This window comes from Podarcis tiliguerta (genome assembly GCF_965153285.1).
Source record: "Podarcis tiliguerta genome assembly, chromosome: 4".
In the NCBI taxonomy this organism is placed as follows: Eukaryota; Metazoa; Chordata; class Lepidosauria; order Squamata; family Lacertidae; genus Podarcis; species Podarcis tiliguerta.
Window position 1 is genome coordinate 76,283,506 of NC_139537.1, and position 16,311 is coordinate 76,299,816.

The 16,311-nt window shown below is 40.6% G+C and overlaps 1 protein-coding gene across 18 annotated transcripts in view; it reads right to left on the reverse strand.

The window, feature by feature from the left end:
• Positions 1-16,311, reverse strand: part of MCF2L (MCF.2 cell line derived transforming sequence like) — a 115,686-nt gene that overhangs the window by 25,780 nt on the left and 73,595 nt on the right. For 16 of the 18 annotated variants that reach the window (XM_083437626.1, XM_083437618.1, XM_083437615.1 and 13 more), the window contains 9 exons: positions 12,612-12,702; positions 8,096-8,215; positions 5,300-5,416; positions 4,458-4,607; positions 3,079-3,203; positions 2,809-2,923; positions 1,837-1,956; positions 1,536-1,727; positions 205-396 (listed from right to left, as the gene is read on the reverse strand). In XM_083437626.1, coding sequence (XP_083293752.1) covers positions 205-396; positions 1,536-1,727; positions 1,837-1,956; positions 2,809-2,923; positions 3,079-3,203; positions 4,458-4,607; positions 5,300-5,416; positions 8,096-8,215; positions 12,612-12,702 — 1,222 coding nt within the window. Of the gene's footprint in view, positions 1-204; positions 397-1,535; positions 1,728-1,836; positions 1,957-2,808; positions 2,924-3,078; positions 3,204-4,457; positions 4,608-5,299; positions 5,417-8,095; positions 8,216-12,611; positions 12,703-12,818; positions 13,451-16,311 lie in introns of those variants that run through there. The other 2 variants (XM_083437622.1, XM_083437621.1) reach the window with 1 other exon arrangement.

The window sequence follows — 16,311 nt, forward strand, 5'->3', positions numbered from 1 at the left end:
TTTGTAGCTATCTTGACACCCTTGCAGAAGTATTTTAACACCTCAGCTTTAATTTAGGGACAGACTTGGACTACCTGTGGCTCATGATGGGGCAAGACACAAGTTTTGGCTTCTTCAAACAAACAGGTTTGGGGAGAAACTAAAGCTATCTTGGCATAATAACTGAATACTGCATTCATTATTAAGTTCCGGCATTAAGAGTACCATTAATTCCTCACTAAGGATGGCTTCATATTCTCTGAACAAGTAATTCAGTTCCATGAGCTTGTTGTCTCCACCCGTCTCCAAAAACTTCTCGATCTCTTGTAAAGCGGATTCTGCTCCATCTTGGGACTGGCATTTGTCCACAGGCTGTGAAGCCAGCAGGAAAATTCCTTCATCACACCACTTCATGGACTGTAAATGTACACAGGAGGCAGGCAGAAAAGGCACATCAGCAAACATCCTTGAACTGGAAAAAGATTTAGTAATACACACGCACACCCAAGCTTGCACCCCTACTCACTCTGCCTGCCAATTTCCTGCTATTCACCCCATATGAACCGCCTGGAGCTTCACCTTTCCAACCCAAATTCCAAAGCCGCTTCCCTTTTCTGTTTCTGCAGCCAAGCTTTGCAACTGTTTTCACCTTCACGCCATGCCCATGGCTCCCCCACCTCCTTTTGCGCAACCCTTCTCTTGCACAGAAACTACCCCCATGGTAACTTCTCACATCTTTCTCCTCCCACACATTGCAACTACTGAGCAGCCTCTTCACCATGTGACACTTATGAAGCCAGCATCCCCTCCACTTCTTCCGACCCTTTCACATGCCTGCTTTCACTTTCAACCCAATTCCCATGCATCCTGCTCCCTTTTCTTGCAACCCATTTTGCACTCCCGTTTTCACCTTCACTCCATTTCCCCCTGTAGCCTCCTTCTTTACTGTTCTGAACTTTCCCTTGCACACAGATCGCCCCCATTTCCATGCCTCAACCTCTCTTCTATTCTGCAGTCAGTGTAGACCAGTAATCTTAGACCTTTTCAGATCTCGGATTATACATCTGTATGGTAGCAGGACTGCTGCAACTCAGTAAAGTGGAACCTCGTGGTACGGATGGGATCCGTTCTGGAGCCCCATCCGTAACACAGAACTGAAGCAAGCCAAAGTGCTGTGTCTGCACACACGCGCAGCGTGATTAAGCGCTTTTGCACATGAGGCGAAACCCAGAAGTAACCCATTCCGGTACTTCCGGGTTGCCACGGGACGCAACACGAAAACATGTAACCTGAAGCTGACGCAACATGAGGTATGACTGTAGTGGTTCCTGATCCACTAGCTGAAGGGGAGGCAAGTGGATCAATGGTCTGTTTCAGTATAATACATCTTCCTATGTTTCTGTTGCCTGTCACTCTAATAAATGAAGCTGTCCCACTCTTTGGTTGGATATTTTGGTCCCCATTGTTGTGGGGAGCTACTCCCTCTGTGTTAAAGTAGTCAACAGTGACTGCCCCAGGAAGGGTTTGATGAGCAAAATCAGTAAAGTTGGGCCTACCTTCTCCAGCCGGCTGTGCAACTCATGCGACTGGTTCAAGAAAGCCCTGATTTTATTCAATGCGGTGGCAATGGCATCACAGTGATGTTGGAGTTCGTTGCACTTGGGGAGAATGGAGTCCACAGCATAATGGTTGTTTTGTATAAACTGGTCACCTTTAGAGATCAGCATCTTGGCCCTTCCCAAAATCTCCTATGAAAGTAATTGGTTAAGACATGAAAGTATAAGTTGTAACATTATCTCTTCACAAGAGCAGCCTACCGAAAAAAACATGGCATACGAAGAAACGTCAAATCTTTACTTGCGATTTCTCTTCAGAGCTGGCGAGATCTTTCAGAATGTGCTCCACATGTGAACAGCTATTTCCCACTTCTGTGAAATGTGACAGCCTCTCAGATACACTATCAAGAGCTGCTTTGACCTGAAACGAGAGACAGCTACATGTAAACGAAAATGTGGAATTTTACACACCTGAGGGAACAAGTTTCACCTCTTTCATAAATCGTCAGTTATATAACAAGGTCTTCATTTTCTTTAGTCACACCAACAAAGCAAAGCTGCCAGTCATCTCATTCACTGAGAGTAATAATCATGGAAACTTGTATACGTTGAACTATAAAGGGTGTCTTTTTGATGCTGTACAGCTTTCTTGTGTCAAATATATTTAAATCACAGAACGTTGATTTGAAACTTTGAGAAGGGATTCCGTGAAATCAAAGCTGTGAAGCTGTAGGACTTACGTCAACAATATTTAGATGTTGAATGACATACTTTATGGAAGGTCACAAATGTAATTTATTATTGTACCTATAATATTCTGTAGATATTGATTCATCTGTTCTCTTTGTTACAACACTGGAATTGCTATGGTTTACATTTAATTTTATTCTACCCTGCCCTGAGATTGTTATAACGTACGGCAGCTTATGAACACTAATAAATAAATAAAACTGACACATATTTTTTGATAGTACTACATAAGGCAAAATTAATTTAGTGAATGGCAGAGGAGAGAGAGCAAGACGATAGCAAAGTAATACAACACACAAAATATTACTGGGTGTTGACTTTGAATTGCATTGAGGATAGCTCAGTCAGTAGAGCATGAGACTCAATCTCAGGGTTGTGGATTCAAACCCCATGTTGAGCAAAAGATTCCTGCATTGCAGAGGATTGGATTAGATGACTGTTGTGGTCTCTTCCAACTCTGCAATTCTATGTTTCTCTGTCTGTCTGTCTCTTTCTCTCTCTATATATATTTAAAAGTCATCACCTCTTTGAACTCCAGTTCAAAATGTCTAAGTTGCAAGCACTGCTCAAGCTTCTGTTGATGTTTAGACCAAAAATCATCAAAGGCTGCTTCCGTTTCATCTAGCTGAGCTAGAAGCCTAAAAGAGAAAAGGACAATAACTCTATCCAGTGAAATAGAACAGTTACCTGTATTTTGGAAACAAATTAATTCTGGCTGCTTATTTGATTATATTTTGGGGGGAAACAAGCATGCAACACAGCATACATGTTACAAGCACCAGGTTTACCTCACCTTTCCACAGTCGTTTGATTTTCTAGCTGATCCGGATTCATGTTGTACTCTGAGTTTTCAAAAACCGGTTTTCTAATACTTTTGAGAATATCTTGTCCTTGTATTAATGCTATCCTCAGATCCTCCTGTGGAAAAGTGAAAAAGGCTATGACTTTCCCCCCTAAGAATTCCACCAAGGCTGTACCTTCAAGCTTTGCAAAAACTGAGATTGGAGACGAGTAGTCTGTTGTTGTACCATCTAAGCCACTGGAACTCCATCATTAAAAGGCTGCCTTGTTCACCTCCCACTGTCTGAGAAGGAAAAGCCTGGACCCTGGTCACCACCACTTAAGTATCCTCACAAGACTTATCCCCAAAGGCAGGTGATACATACGAATACATACATACAGAGACTTTAAGAGATTTGGGACCTCGGCTGGCTTCAAAACAAACAACCGAATCTCCTTTGGAACCAATGCAGCATCATTAGTGTCAACAGTACAATGCTCACCCCATGCTGCTCCTACCTAGCCCTGCCTTTCTTCTCCAAGCTAGACTTCTGAGTTTCGATTGAAGTTCTGCTGTTCCCTGCTGCCCAACAGTTAGGGTTAAACACTTCAAAGTATATTTTGAAAACAGTCACTGGCAAAATCCTAGCACAACCAACACTACGTTGTTGGTTTTTAAAAAAGCAAAACATCTAACAATTATTTTGTTTAACATATCACATTCAATACAATCCCTTAGATTTGCAATAAGTTGATTTTAGTGTGTCTTTTTTTATTATGACTCATTGACTTTCTCTTTCTCTAGCTGTGTGCCAAAAAACTTCTCTCACCACATTGCTTAAAAGTGAAAAATCCCTGAGCAAAATTCTCCTAATTAACCAATAATTAATTATCCAAACACTGATTCGGGATTTTGTGGGGGAAAGAGATTAAAGAAAGAAATGCTGTTGTAAGAAATGATAAAATACAATGAAACTACTTTAAAATCTCACATTGCTACTATTCTTTTTGCTCGTACTGGTAACTGGGGAGAGGGTGGCCCAAAGCATTTTAAAGGCAGCATGAATTCTGCCTGGCAAAAGTATGGCAAACCAAATTAAAGCTCTGTTACTTGAACTACAGTGGTACCTCTGGTTACGAACGCTTCAGGTTATGAGCTCCATTAACCCGGAAGTAGCTACTCCTGGTTGCGAACTTTGCCCCAGGATGCGAACAGAAATTGCCCGCGCAGCAGAAGGCCCCATTAGTGAAAGCGCACTTCAGGATAAGAACGGTTTCAGCTTAAGGATGGACCTCCAGAACGAATTAAGTTCGTAACCAGAGGTACCAGTGTATTCAATAAAACGTCCTCAGATATTGCTAACACCACATATAACAACACAGCTAGAATACCTTCATTTTGTCTTTGTTTTCAGTATGTGCTGTAAGAAGGGCACTGGTGGATTGCACATCGTTTGGTAGCTCTGTTTCTGCCAGTTCAGTCCCGAAGGATCGAAGGTTTTTAGCAGTCTGCTTCACCATTTGAGCAAAGTTCTCTATCGCCTTTGGGATTAATGAAGGCATTACACACAGTCACACTCAGGAGTCAAATGCCATTGAATATAAACACACACACACACACACACACACAGAAGCATAAATAAAAAGTGACGTATCAGTTGATAACAGCCAACTAAGTCAAACTCAAGAGCAGACCCACTAACATCAGTGAACCTAAGTTACTTAAAATCATTGATTTCTGACTGTTGTTAGATATCATTTGACATTTTTAGAAATATCACTTACAAAAATAAAAAGCTGCATTAAAACTAAATGTCAAAACCTATAAAAAGGATGTCACCACCATTATTCACCTCATTAAGTGCCTATAAGAGAATTTTTCAATATAGTTTGAAATTTCAGTGCTCTACTTCAGTTATGACTAATGATAGATATCAACTAATGGATCTAATTTTTTCTTTTAAAAGCACTTTAGTTGTTGCATTCTTCCTGTCTCGTGAGTTATCACCAAAAAAAGCCACCCTCTTTTAACAATATATGGTAAAATTCCCAAACTCTAAAGTCACAACTCCCAAATTCATTTATCGTTGTATATCTCTCTGGGATGGCCAAGTTCTTCTGAAACATCTTCTCATATACGCTATTTCAATTTGTATTCATAAGGCTATGCCCACAGTGACAGAGCGTTCGACAGAAGGGCCATTGATACAACCAGTTAAAGGGAAGTGACTTACAGTGCGATGTGTCAGCCACCTATTATGGCAGTAATCTAGAGTTCCTCCAAGATCTTCTGTTAGTTGTGTTCTGTCAATGTAGCTATTTAATTCTGCTAGTGAGCTCAGCATTATGATCTATAGCACAGAAGCAGCAGGAGCAAAAAAAAAGAAAAAAAGGTTATTCTAGGAAAAAAAATTTGACAGCTTTGGAAGTTTGCAAGCATTTAATTTCATTTCAATCAAGCCACGATGCTTACTTTTGCATGGGACAGTAACAGAAGAAATAATAATTGCTTAAGTCAAAAGGCATAATCAAAATGTATACATAAAGATAAGTTGTAGTGACTTTGTAATAAAATATGCAACGTATTATTCATTCAAACATGGAGTACAATGTATTTTTCCCCTAGTCCAAGGATAGAGGGGGAGGCTGGTTGTCACGCTGCCCTTTGTGGCTACTGTCACCAAGCAAAAACATCAGGGGTGCATGCGCACCTAGTGTAGGCAATGCGACCTCCTGCACAGGCATCAACAAATGACAACGAAATGATTAATACCATTGGTTCATGTCTTCACAATTTGGTGTTGCTTCCAATACACACATACCATGCATGCTCACAACTGGCTGCCTAAGATCTTCAGAAAACACACTTGTGGATCACTTCATTTTTAGTGGTGAGGTGGGTGGTGATGCATGATACAGCAGTCTGGAATGCTGGCCCTAGGAGGAAGGAGGAAGCTTTCCCTACTAGGGAGAATCTCAGCTATCAAAATGAATGTGCTCCGAAAAATGCTGTTCTCATTCCAATCAATCCTGATATTGGATAAACCAAGTTGCCTCAAGGAACGGGAAAAAAGGGTATTTCTAAATTTGTCTGGCGGGGAGAAAGCCGTGAATTAAAATTGTTTGATACAAACCAAAGAGGAGGCTTTACCCTATCAGACTTACAATTGTATTATGAGGCAGCTTGCTTGTGTTGGCTAAGGGAATGGGTTGTATTGGAGGATGCACACATTTTAGATCTGGAAGGCCACGACATAATGTTTGGCTGGCGTGCATGTCTTTGGTACAGGAAAGCTAAAATATATAAGAGTTTTATGAACCATGCTATCAGGAGAAATTTGTATAGAGTCTGGAAGAAACATAAAAACTTGTTGGGGGAAAAACAACCCTATGGTTATCGCCAATTGAAACAATAACAATTAAGAGAATTAACATGGATAGACGGTGAGTGACCTATAGAGATTTGTTTGATTTTTCAGGGAGCGAACTGACTGAAACCAATGGAAGAAGGAGCTAAATTACTGATTGGCTACAGTATCACCAATTATATGATATGTTTAAATTATATTTTAAAAACTTTTTTTTTAACCAACGCTCACAATTTCAAAAATAGCTATTGATGTACAAGGAAAAACTATTGTCTAAAATGTACAAACTGGTCTAAAATGTACAAACTATTATTGGAATGGGAAACAAAAGATGAGCTGATTAAAGTCCCAATGACCCACTGTGCAATAGCTATAGGACATAATATAGATTTAAACCCCTGGGAGAAACTTTGGAAAAATGATCTGAAATTTACTGCATGCTACACACTTAAAGAGAATTATATGAAAATGATCCATAGATGATATTTAACGGAGTAGATTGGCTAAGATGTATGAGGTGGAATCAGACCTGTGCTGGAAATGTAAAGAAGTAGAAGGAACCTTTTTCCATATATGGGGGTCATGCAATAAAGTTAAAGTATATTGGGAAACAATATAGAATAAGACGAAAAAAATGTTCAAAACAAGTTTCCCCAAAAACCCAGAGGCATTTCTGCTAGGAATTGTTCAGAAAGAGGTTCCCAGGAGTCAGAAAAATTTACTCATGTATGCAAAAACAGCGGATCGGATTTTGTTAGCCCAAAAATGGAAAGTGAGAGGAAGGAAGACTGGCAACCTAAGATGATAGAAAATGCAGAATTAGCAGGTCTAACAAGTAGAACAAGAGAACGGGTATTTAAAGGGGAGTGGAATTTTTTTGCCGAGGATACTAAAAATAATTGTGCAGTTAAAAACGCCGGCAGTATTAAAGTAATTCAACAGTATAACATATTCTGAATTGATGCAAGATTGGAAAATTAAATTAGATGGATATATACAAATATGCAGGAATGGTGAATAAGTTAAATGAACCTTGGAAGGGGAGGGAAGTAAATGAATGTATGGTATAATAAAATATGCTTAATTTGAAATGTAACCTTTCAAAATGTAATAAAAATTATTATGTAAAAAAATGGAATACTGGCCCTATGGGAACCTTCTACTGAATTTTGTTGGTTAAGTAGTTAAGATTCTTTGTTAGCAACTCTGGAAAACTATGGAGTATAAATCCATTAAATAACCAATAAATGAAATGAATGCCCTCTCCTCTTCTTGGTCACCTACTGCACACATCCCCTACAAGACAGCACTGGATGTGTTACTCATACCTTCTGTTAGCTCCCACTACATAAATGGGACAACATGGAGAAAAAAGGATGGAGAATTAAACTTGAAATGCTATGCATAGGAATAAAACCTATGCATACAACAGAGCTTCCCCCGCAGAAAGAGTTTTGGATTTAGCAAATACAAAAAAGATTGGATCTCGCTCACCAATCTTTTTCATACAGTTTTTAATTTGCAAATATCACATGCCGATTGTGTATGAAGAACTATTATAATTCAGGTCTTCCAAAACTAGTTTAGTGACCCAAACTATATTAATACCAAGTCTACCCAAATAACAAATCACAAATAGAAGTAAATGAATTAAGCACTAACCGGCAGCTTCATCTTATACTCATCTCTATGAAATTTGAATGCAATGTCGAAAATGGTCCTGTGAAAGAATCCCGTTGGTCTCAAAACCAGAACTAGCTGCAAATTTCCAGGAAACGATGCCTGCAAAAACCATGGGGAAATAAAAGCCTGTCATATTAAAATGGAATGATCTTTTCTTGGATTTTTGCCAAAAGAAGTGAAGCAATGTTCCAGCTTTCTGTAAAATCCCATCAGGAAAGGAGAGAAACCATTGTTTGAATTTAAGTGGATTGGCAAATCATGGTTTGTGCTAACCATGGTTTGACATGATTTCAGAATGGCAGGCCATGGCTACAGCCGTTTCCCCTGCACTATAGAACTGAAAACAGATAAGCAGCTTCAGAGCATTGTTTGTCTATGTTTGGAAGCTCATACAGTAGTTTGTGGTTTGGTGCAATTAATGGACTGGTGTGATGGGTAAACTTGAGCTGCTGGTATTTATTAATGACACAATATTTCTTAATACAAACCATTTTGAGATGACAACTGTGACATAGGTTGAATTATTAATGTTTCTAAACTGATAATGTAAGTTAATTTTGTTGCATTCAGCCTTATTCCACAGTAAGTACGGTTGCTCTTCCAGCTATTAGGACAAGTCTGAAGTGGGTATTGAACTGTTACCACAGATGTCTGGCCGAGAGGGGGAAAAATACCCTGCTTTAAATCCAGGTAGCAAAGCTGTTTTCTTCTTCTAAAGTCTTTTGTAATAATATTAATGATGATGATGATTCTGATAATTTCATTATTTATACCCAACCTATCTAGCTGTTCTGCCCTAGCCATTCTGGGGGGCTTCCAATACATATAAAAACATAACATCAAACAATTTGTAAGCTGTATACAATACTTTAAGTGAACAGACAGATATTGACCTGGACCTTGCCTCTACATTTCCACTCAATTCCACCTCCAGGCCAACCCAACACAGATGGATTCCACATTTAGACCTGTGCAAAGCTGCTGGGTTTCTGTCTCAATGTTTCACCCCAGGCAACAAGCTACTGTGTTATGTTTGCTCACTAAGCGCTGCTCCTGCTGCCTACAGGATTGCCTGGACTGCCTTTCCTTCTGCTTGCTAAACCCCTAAACACTTAAAACTTTGTTGCAGGCAGAAAGTAGAAACCAAATTGCTTCCTTCTGAACTACAAAAAACACACGGTTCATGTTTCCAATACATAATGCATTGGCATGCTATGGACACTGTCATGTCACACGAAGATGCTGAGCAAATAATGAACTGATGAGTTCCAAAATAAATACAGGAAGCACTGCCAATTGGAAGGACACATTCTCAATTTTCTTCACAGCTGGATATTTCTCGGTTCATCAAGTTATATTACCCCCAAGGAGCTGTACTGCAGAGGCAGCCAACGTGTTACCCTCCTAATGTTGTTGGACTCCAATTCCCATCAGCCCCAGACAGTCGGGACAATAGCTAGGGATAATGGGAGCTGGAGGCACCATCTTGGCATCTCTCTTGTATGGTATCCAATTTGCTACTTCCTAAAGTTTTAAAAGTCAATCGGCTACTACCGTTACCTTAAAAAATGACACAAGAATAAGCAACATTAGATGAGAGAATTAAGTTCCATCTCCTCCCCACAATGTATATTCCCAGAACAGAATGACAGTGTTCTTTTAACCTTGTGTCCCCAGTTATAGTGGGACTACAACTCCCATCATTCTTGAACGTTGGGTCAAGCTGGCTTGGGATGATGGGAGTTATAGTCCAACATTATCCAGAGACCAAGGCTGGAAAACACTGGGGTATGGGGCAGTACACCACTTCTGACCATGCAGAATCCCCACCACCATCACCAAAGGAAAGGAAACTGGCAGACTTCTTGGAAGACAACACATGGTAAGCAAGCACAGAGCATGACAGGAGACCCATTTGGGAAATAAGCTACAAATAAGCTCCCAGCACTCACTGAAGAGGAGATAGGTACTGGCGGCTAGGGACAGACGCTAAACACTCCTCTCATTAGCACTGTTGGTCAAACAATGGTGCACTTTATTTCCTTGCAGAAGCTTAACCAGAAAGTGAGCATCATACATCAGATGCTCTAGGAAATGGTGACTTCTTCAAAAACAACACAAACTTATTTACAATATTAATGCAATATAACACAACTGGTTCCTCTCAACCGATGAACCCTTGAAGTTCTGATAAGGTAAGCACAAGTTTAGTAGGAGTGAAAGAACACAATAAGTGGCATTCAGACACCCTGCTACAAGCATTTAGTCACAGGGACCATCCAGGTAGACTGCAAACTATTGGTTCCATCTATTAACACAAGCCCTTTCTTTCAATAAACCTAAATGTATCTACAGCAGCAAAGAGATGCTTGATGCAAGAAGCTAAGGAGGACTGCAGCAGCAGCAACACTAGCAGCTGTGAAAGGTGGAGAAGCAGATGGCCACATGAGATCCACCCACTGTAGAATACAATAAGCGCTTTCAATAATGCAACCTGAGTTTGTTTTGTTTTGAATTCAGGGATGAATCTCCAACTCCCTTCTGCAGAATAAACATGAGTAGAGTTTGGATGCTCCAAGAAAGGGAAGGATCAGTATCTTCTTGGAGGTGCGGACTTCAGCAATTTGGTCAGAAGCTGGGCAGACCCAAACAACCAGATGCCCACCTGACCATGAAATAATGCTACAGGACAATACTTCATAAACCATCCTGTTGGCACTGTATTGCATACTTGACAGCTGTCTTCACAACCAAAAATTGGCATACTCTGTGGCAACCTTGGTGGCTTGGAGGCTTTGTTGGTGCAAAAGGAAATCCTCAAGGGTGTCAACGTTGGCCAGCTCAGGCTTGTTAACTATAATAAGTTAAGTTGTGGATCCAAGGTTCTTTCTATAAACAGGTGATTGAAAAGTTCAACTTCTCACAAGTTAAATAGCTTAGCTAGCATCTAAAAAAACTCTACTGTAGAAGTAACACCCCTTTCAGTTATTGAAGGGGGGGGGGGGAATCACAGGTTGATTATCAAATAGGGGAAGCCTTGAGGAAGTAGGCTCTGGCCTGCCAAAATGAGAAGTGACACTAGCTTTTATATGTATTGGCTTTTTTTGCTTCCAGGAACAACAATGTGGCCTTATGAACACACACCTGATCAAACTTTTGTATTAACTGCAAATGGTTTGTCAAATTGGCTCTAGGGAAGTAGAAATCATTTACTGTTTTAGATGATGATATACTTTTAACAAATAGGGACACAGGTGGCGCTGTGGGTTAAACCACAGAGTTTAGGGCTTGCCAATCAGAAGGTTGGCGGTTCGAATCCCCGCGATGGGGTGAGCTCCCATTGCTTGGTTCCTGCTCCTGCCAACCTAGCAGTTCAAAAGCACGTCAAAGTGCAAGTTGATAAATAGGTACCGCTCCAGCGGGAAGGTAAACGGCGTTTCCGTGCTCTGCTCTGGTTCACCAGAAGCGGCTTAGTCATGCTGGCCACATGACCCAGAAGCTGTACGCCGGCTCCCTTGGCCAATAAAGCGAGATGAGCGCCAGAACCCCAGAGTCAGCCACGAATGGACCTAATGGTCAGGGGTCCCTTTACCTTTATACTTTTAACACAAGGACATTGAGTCTTTGTAATGGGACATTTTACGATTATGGTAACGTATTTTGGTGTTGTCTTTCTTAGGTGTAAGAACAAAAAGAAAAAACATGGCCAGTATATTTTAGAGCCAGAAGGTTGTTGCTTTACACAGAGAAGTCTAAAAAGCCTTCTGGTGGACTGTGTATATCATAGGCAAACTTGGCTCTCCAGATGTTGAGACTACAATTCCCATCATCCCTGACCACTGGGCCTGTTATCTAGGGATGATGGGAGTTGCAGTCCAAAAACACCTGGAGGGCCAAGTTTGCCTATGCCTGGTGTATATAATATAATAAAGTAAATGCTTATCAATCCATTTACTGTTTTGTATTATTTGATATGAACTACACGCCTAGCTAATAAATGTTACAATAGCAATACTTCAAGGTTTTCATGTGAAATACCAATTGTGCTTTAACTGAAACCTGCTAATTTGTCATTTTTTTGAGCTACATTGTTAGAAGCAAGTGATTCTGTGGGCATCATAAAATAGCCCTTCCCCCAACTTCCCTACACAGTTAAAAATCACAAGACCGTTTGAAGCCCACCCTCCTTAAATCAGCATAACCCTAAAGGACTGGATTCACTCGATCACCACATCATAAAGCAGCAGGTTCTACAAGCATCCCATTTTTAGTGCATTGCATATTTTTCTATTGGTACAGATCATTTCTGCCTCTATTGCTATGCCATATATAGCATTGTAAACCACTGCACATACTGTGACCTGAGTTGAAATCAGAAGCAGACAATTATTATATAAAGCTGCCTGACAAAGGGATAACATGCAAATACTTTGGTGAATGAAATTTGTGTGGGATTGTTAAGAGAGTCGAAAGACTTAATTGCATAACAGCTCACCGCAATTCGCAGTATAGAGGCTTGCACTGAAGTCCATTTGTCTTGCCTGCGGTCTATGACAAGTATAAATCCAATTCCAGCATCTTGTGAACTAATGGGGGGGGGGGCACAAGGGAAAAGAAAAGGAAGAAGCAATTATGGGAAATGATACAAGTGGTTGAAATTCTCAAGCAATTATTTTACCGTCAGGAATGAACCTTTTCCTACCAGAGACTAAGTTATCAGTCTGCTGAAATCAATATGCCGATGAAACTCAAATGCAATATGCACAACCATTAGAAGAAAGAGACATTCTCAAATGGATTACACATAGCTTTAGCTGGTCAAAACATCCATTACCCTTCTCCACAGGTAGCAAGGCTTTATTAATTTGATATGCAAATATGCTTCCACTTCATTCTTTCAGAATCTGTCTTGCTGTTTTCTGCAGTACAGTGATAATCCATCCTTTAAGTAAGGGTCAATAAGGGTCACTCCAGAAGGAGAAAAATATTTTTCTTCCTCTTAACATTTTCTTGCCGGTACACTGGTTTTATTCCATCAATATATATGTTTACATCCCTTGAAATGTAAGCTCTTAAGTTCCAGATTCCAGGCATCACTTTAATCCGAAGGAACCTGAGATTTCTCTAGTCTTCTGCATTTCCGTGAGCTGCTCTTCGAGGAATTATGTAAACCAAAGCAGAATTTTCCCCACGTCATATATCAGAAAGGTGAGAAAAGAGGCAGTTTCTGCAACGGGAGTTTTTGTGACAGCACACAAGCTTGCATCCGTCTGGGGACTGGGAGGAGAATCGTTGTTTTCTTGCTCTGTTCAGCTGCATGTGTTACAGTCACAGAGTATAAATAAAGAGCTCCACTCCTGTTTTATACTTTGACATACAAACCAGTTGTGTAATGCTGGCAGCTGACTGCAAGCCAATTACAACGTAATGGAAATGACAGGCAACTAAAAGCCAGAATGGCTTGAATTTCTATTTGTTTTGCGTATGTTTGAGCAGATTCTATATATTAATACCCATTACATTACTGTAAACAAAACCGTGGATTATATTAATAATAGCAATCAACAGACATATGTGTAAGGATCCCTGCATATTCCCAATTGGAGAAACAGACATCCTATTTGTTTTCGCTTATAGCATTTCACATGGTGACAAGTATGTGACTGAATTGGCCATAAATGTAAATGCGACTTTCTAAAACAGCATTTCCTATTACGATGATTCCAAGTCAAATACATTAGGACTTTTCACTATCACAATTCTATATAAACATCAAGGGCTTTAATTCACTCTGTTATCCCATCTGCAATTTTACAAGTGCATATCTGTGCTGAACACTATCATTTATTTACATTCCTAACCTGTCATAATACCCACGTTCTACTGTTATTTGTAACATTTTGTCAAATCTTTCCAATAACATTAAGAACTAAAGCACTAGATGTAGCTGAGATTTAGAATATGTACCTAAACAATGCCCGAAAGAAAAGAAAGAATAAACAGAAACTATAGATTACTGTGTGTTAGCATTTGCACTAGGCTGGTTAATGCTAAACATGGGCAAACTCTGAAGAACCATTAAGAGCTTGCCACCCTTAAGTGCCAAGAAAATTCCAGAACTTTCAGGAATCACTTATATCCCATTAGTATCTGGGAACAGACCACCCTAAGTTATGTCATATTCATGGGTCACTTTCTGTTCCAAAATAGGTTTTCAGTGTGAACCAGGAAGTAACTGCAAGAAGGTAAGATAGTTCTTTCGAGCCCTTTTAAAACCATTGCTTCTCTTACCTCTTTTTAGTCACCCAATTCCATTTCGCAACCCAACCAGGGGTAACTGTGCCCCTGAAGGAACAGGTGCGCAGCCTGGGAGTCATTTTGGACTCACAGCTGTCCATGGAGGCGCAGGTTAATTCTGTGTCCAGGGCGGCTGTCTACCAGCTCCACCTGGTACGCAGGCTGAGACCCTACCTGCCCGCGGACTGTCTCACCAGAGTGGTGCATGCTCTAGTTATCTCCCGCTTGGACTACTGCAATGCGCTCTATGTGGGGCTACCTTTGAAGGTGACCTGGAAACTGCAATTAATCCAGAATACGGCAGCTAGACTGGTGACTGGGAGTGGCCGCCAGGACCACATAACACCAGTCCTGAGAGATCTGCATTGGCTCCCAGTACGTTTCAGAGCACAATTCAAAGTGTTGGTGCTGACCTTTAACGCCCTAAACGGCCTTGGTCCTGTATACCTGAAGGAGCGTCTCCACCCCCATTATTCAGCCCGGACACTGAGATCCAAGGGCCTTCTGGCGGTTCCCTCATTGCAAGAAGTGAGGTTACAGGGAACCAGGCAGAGGGCCTCTTCGGCAGTGGCGCCCACCCTGTGGAACGCCCTCCCTTCAGATGTGAAGGAAATAAGCAGTTATCCTCTCTTTAAAAGACATCTGAAGGCAGCCCTGTTTAGGGAAGTTTTTAATATTTAATGCTGTACTCTTTTAAACATTTGATTGGGAGCTGCCCAGAGTGGCTGGGGAGACTCAGCTAGATGGGCGGGGTATAAATAATAAATTAGTAGTAGTAGTAGTTTTTCTCCTCTCAACGTTATGCACCATTCACTTCTTAAGGGACTGTTTGGGAAGTTGCTTCAAGCCTTTGATCAGAATCGCCCCCCCCCCCAACAAGGAAAGGGTACAATATTAGGGCTTCTTAGTTTAGAAAAAGGCAAGTAAAGGGGGACATGGCGGAGCTGTGGAATAATATGCATTGTGACAGAAAGTCTTTCTCCCTTTTTCCCTAATAGTAGAACTCAGGCCATACAGTGAAGTTGAATGTAAGAATATTCAGGACAGAAACAAGCAGAAGATACTTTGCCCAGCACAAAGTTGCACTATAGAATTTGCTCACAGAGGATTAGACAAATTTATGATGACAAGGCTATCAGCAGCTGCAGGCCACAAGGGCTATGTTCTCCCTGTCTTGCGTGTTAAGAGATTCTTTCTGCTAGTGCAGTGTTATCCCAGACTTGGGTCTCTAGCTGTTTTTGGACTACAACTCCCATCATCCTTGGCTAGCAAGAGCAGTGATCATGGATGGTGGGAACTGTAGTTCGAAAACAGCTGAAGACCCACGTTTGGGAAACAGTGTGCTAGTGCAAAGCTACTAAACATTAATATCAATGTAAATAAAGCAATAAGGATAAGTTCGGCAAGAAAGAGCAGGGCAGATAGACAAAAAAATAAACACATGAATTTGCAAATATTCAAATAAGCCCCATACCATACTATATTTTGTGACGAAAACACACCACAGCAAAAAATTCTCTCGAGCAGTTTTGGTGTATTGAAACGCTTTCCACATCTCAAACAGTACCACAGACATCATATCATTTGACCTTTTATTGAGAAGACAGTCAAATGATCTCATGCACCTAGGGGAAGGGGTGGGAGTTTATAATGCAGGGGATGTTAACAAGCAACTTTCCCAAAGGGTGAGTGGAAGGAATGATCTGTTAGTCATTTTGAAGATCACTGCATCCTCGAAGGGGTGGGTGGTGGTAAATGCTATATAAATCATGAGTTAAGTATTTCTTCTGGTATGAGTATAGCTTCTTCTTCATTCCTCCCTTTAAAAAGAATTTTATCTCCTATAACTGCAGATAATTCTTGAATAATCTCGCCAAGCTTGTGTGTGTGTGTGTGTG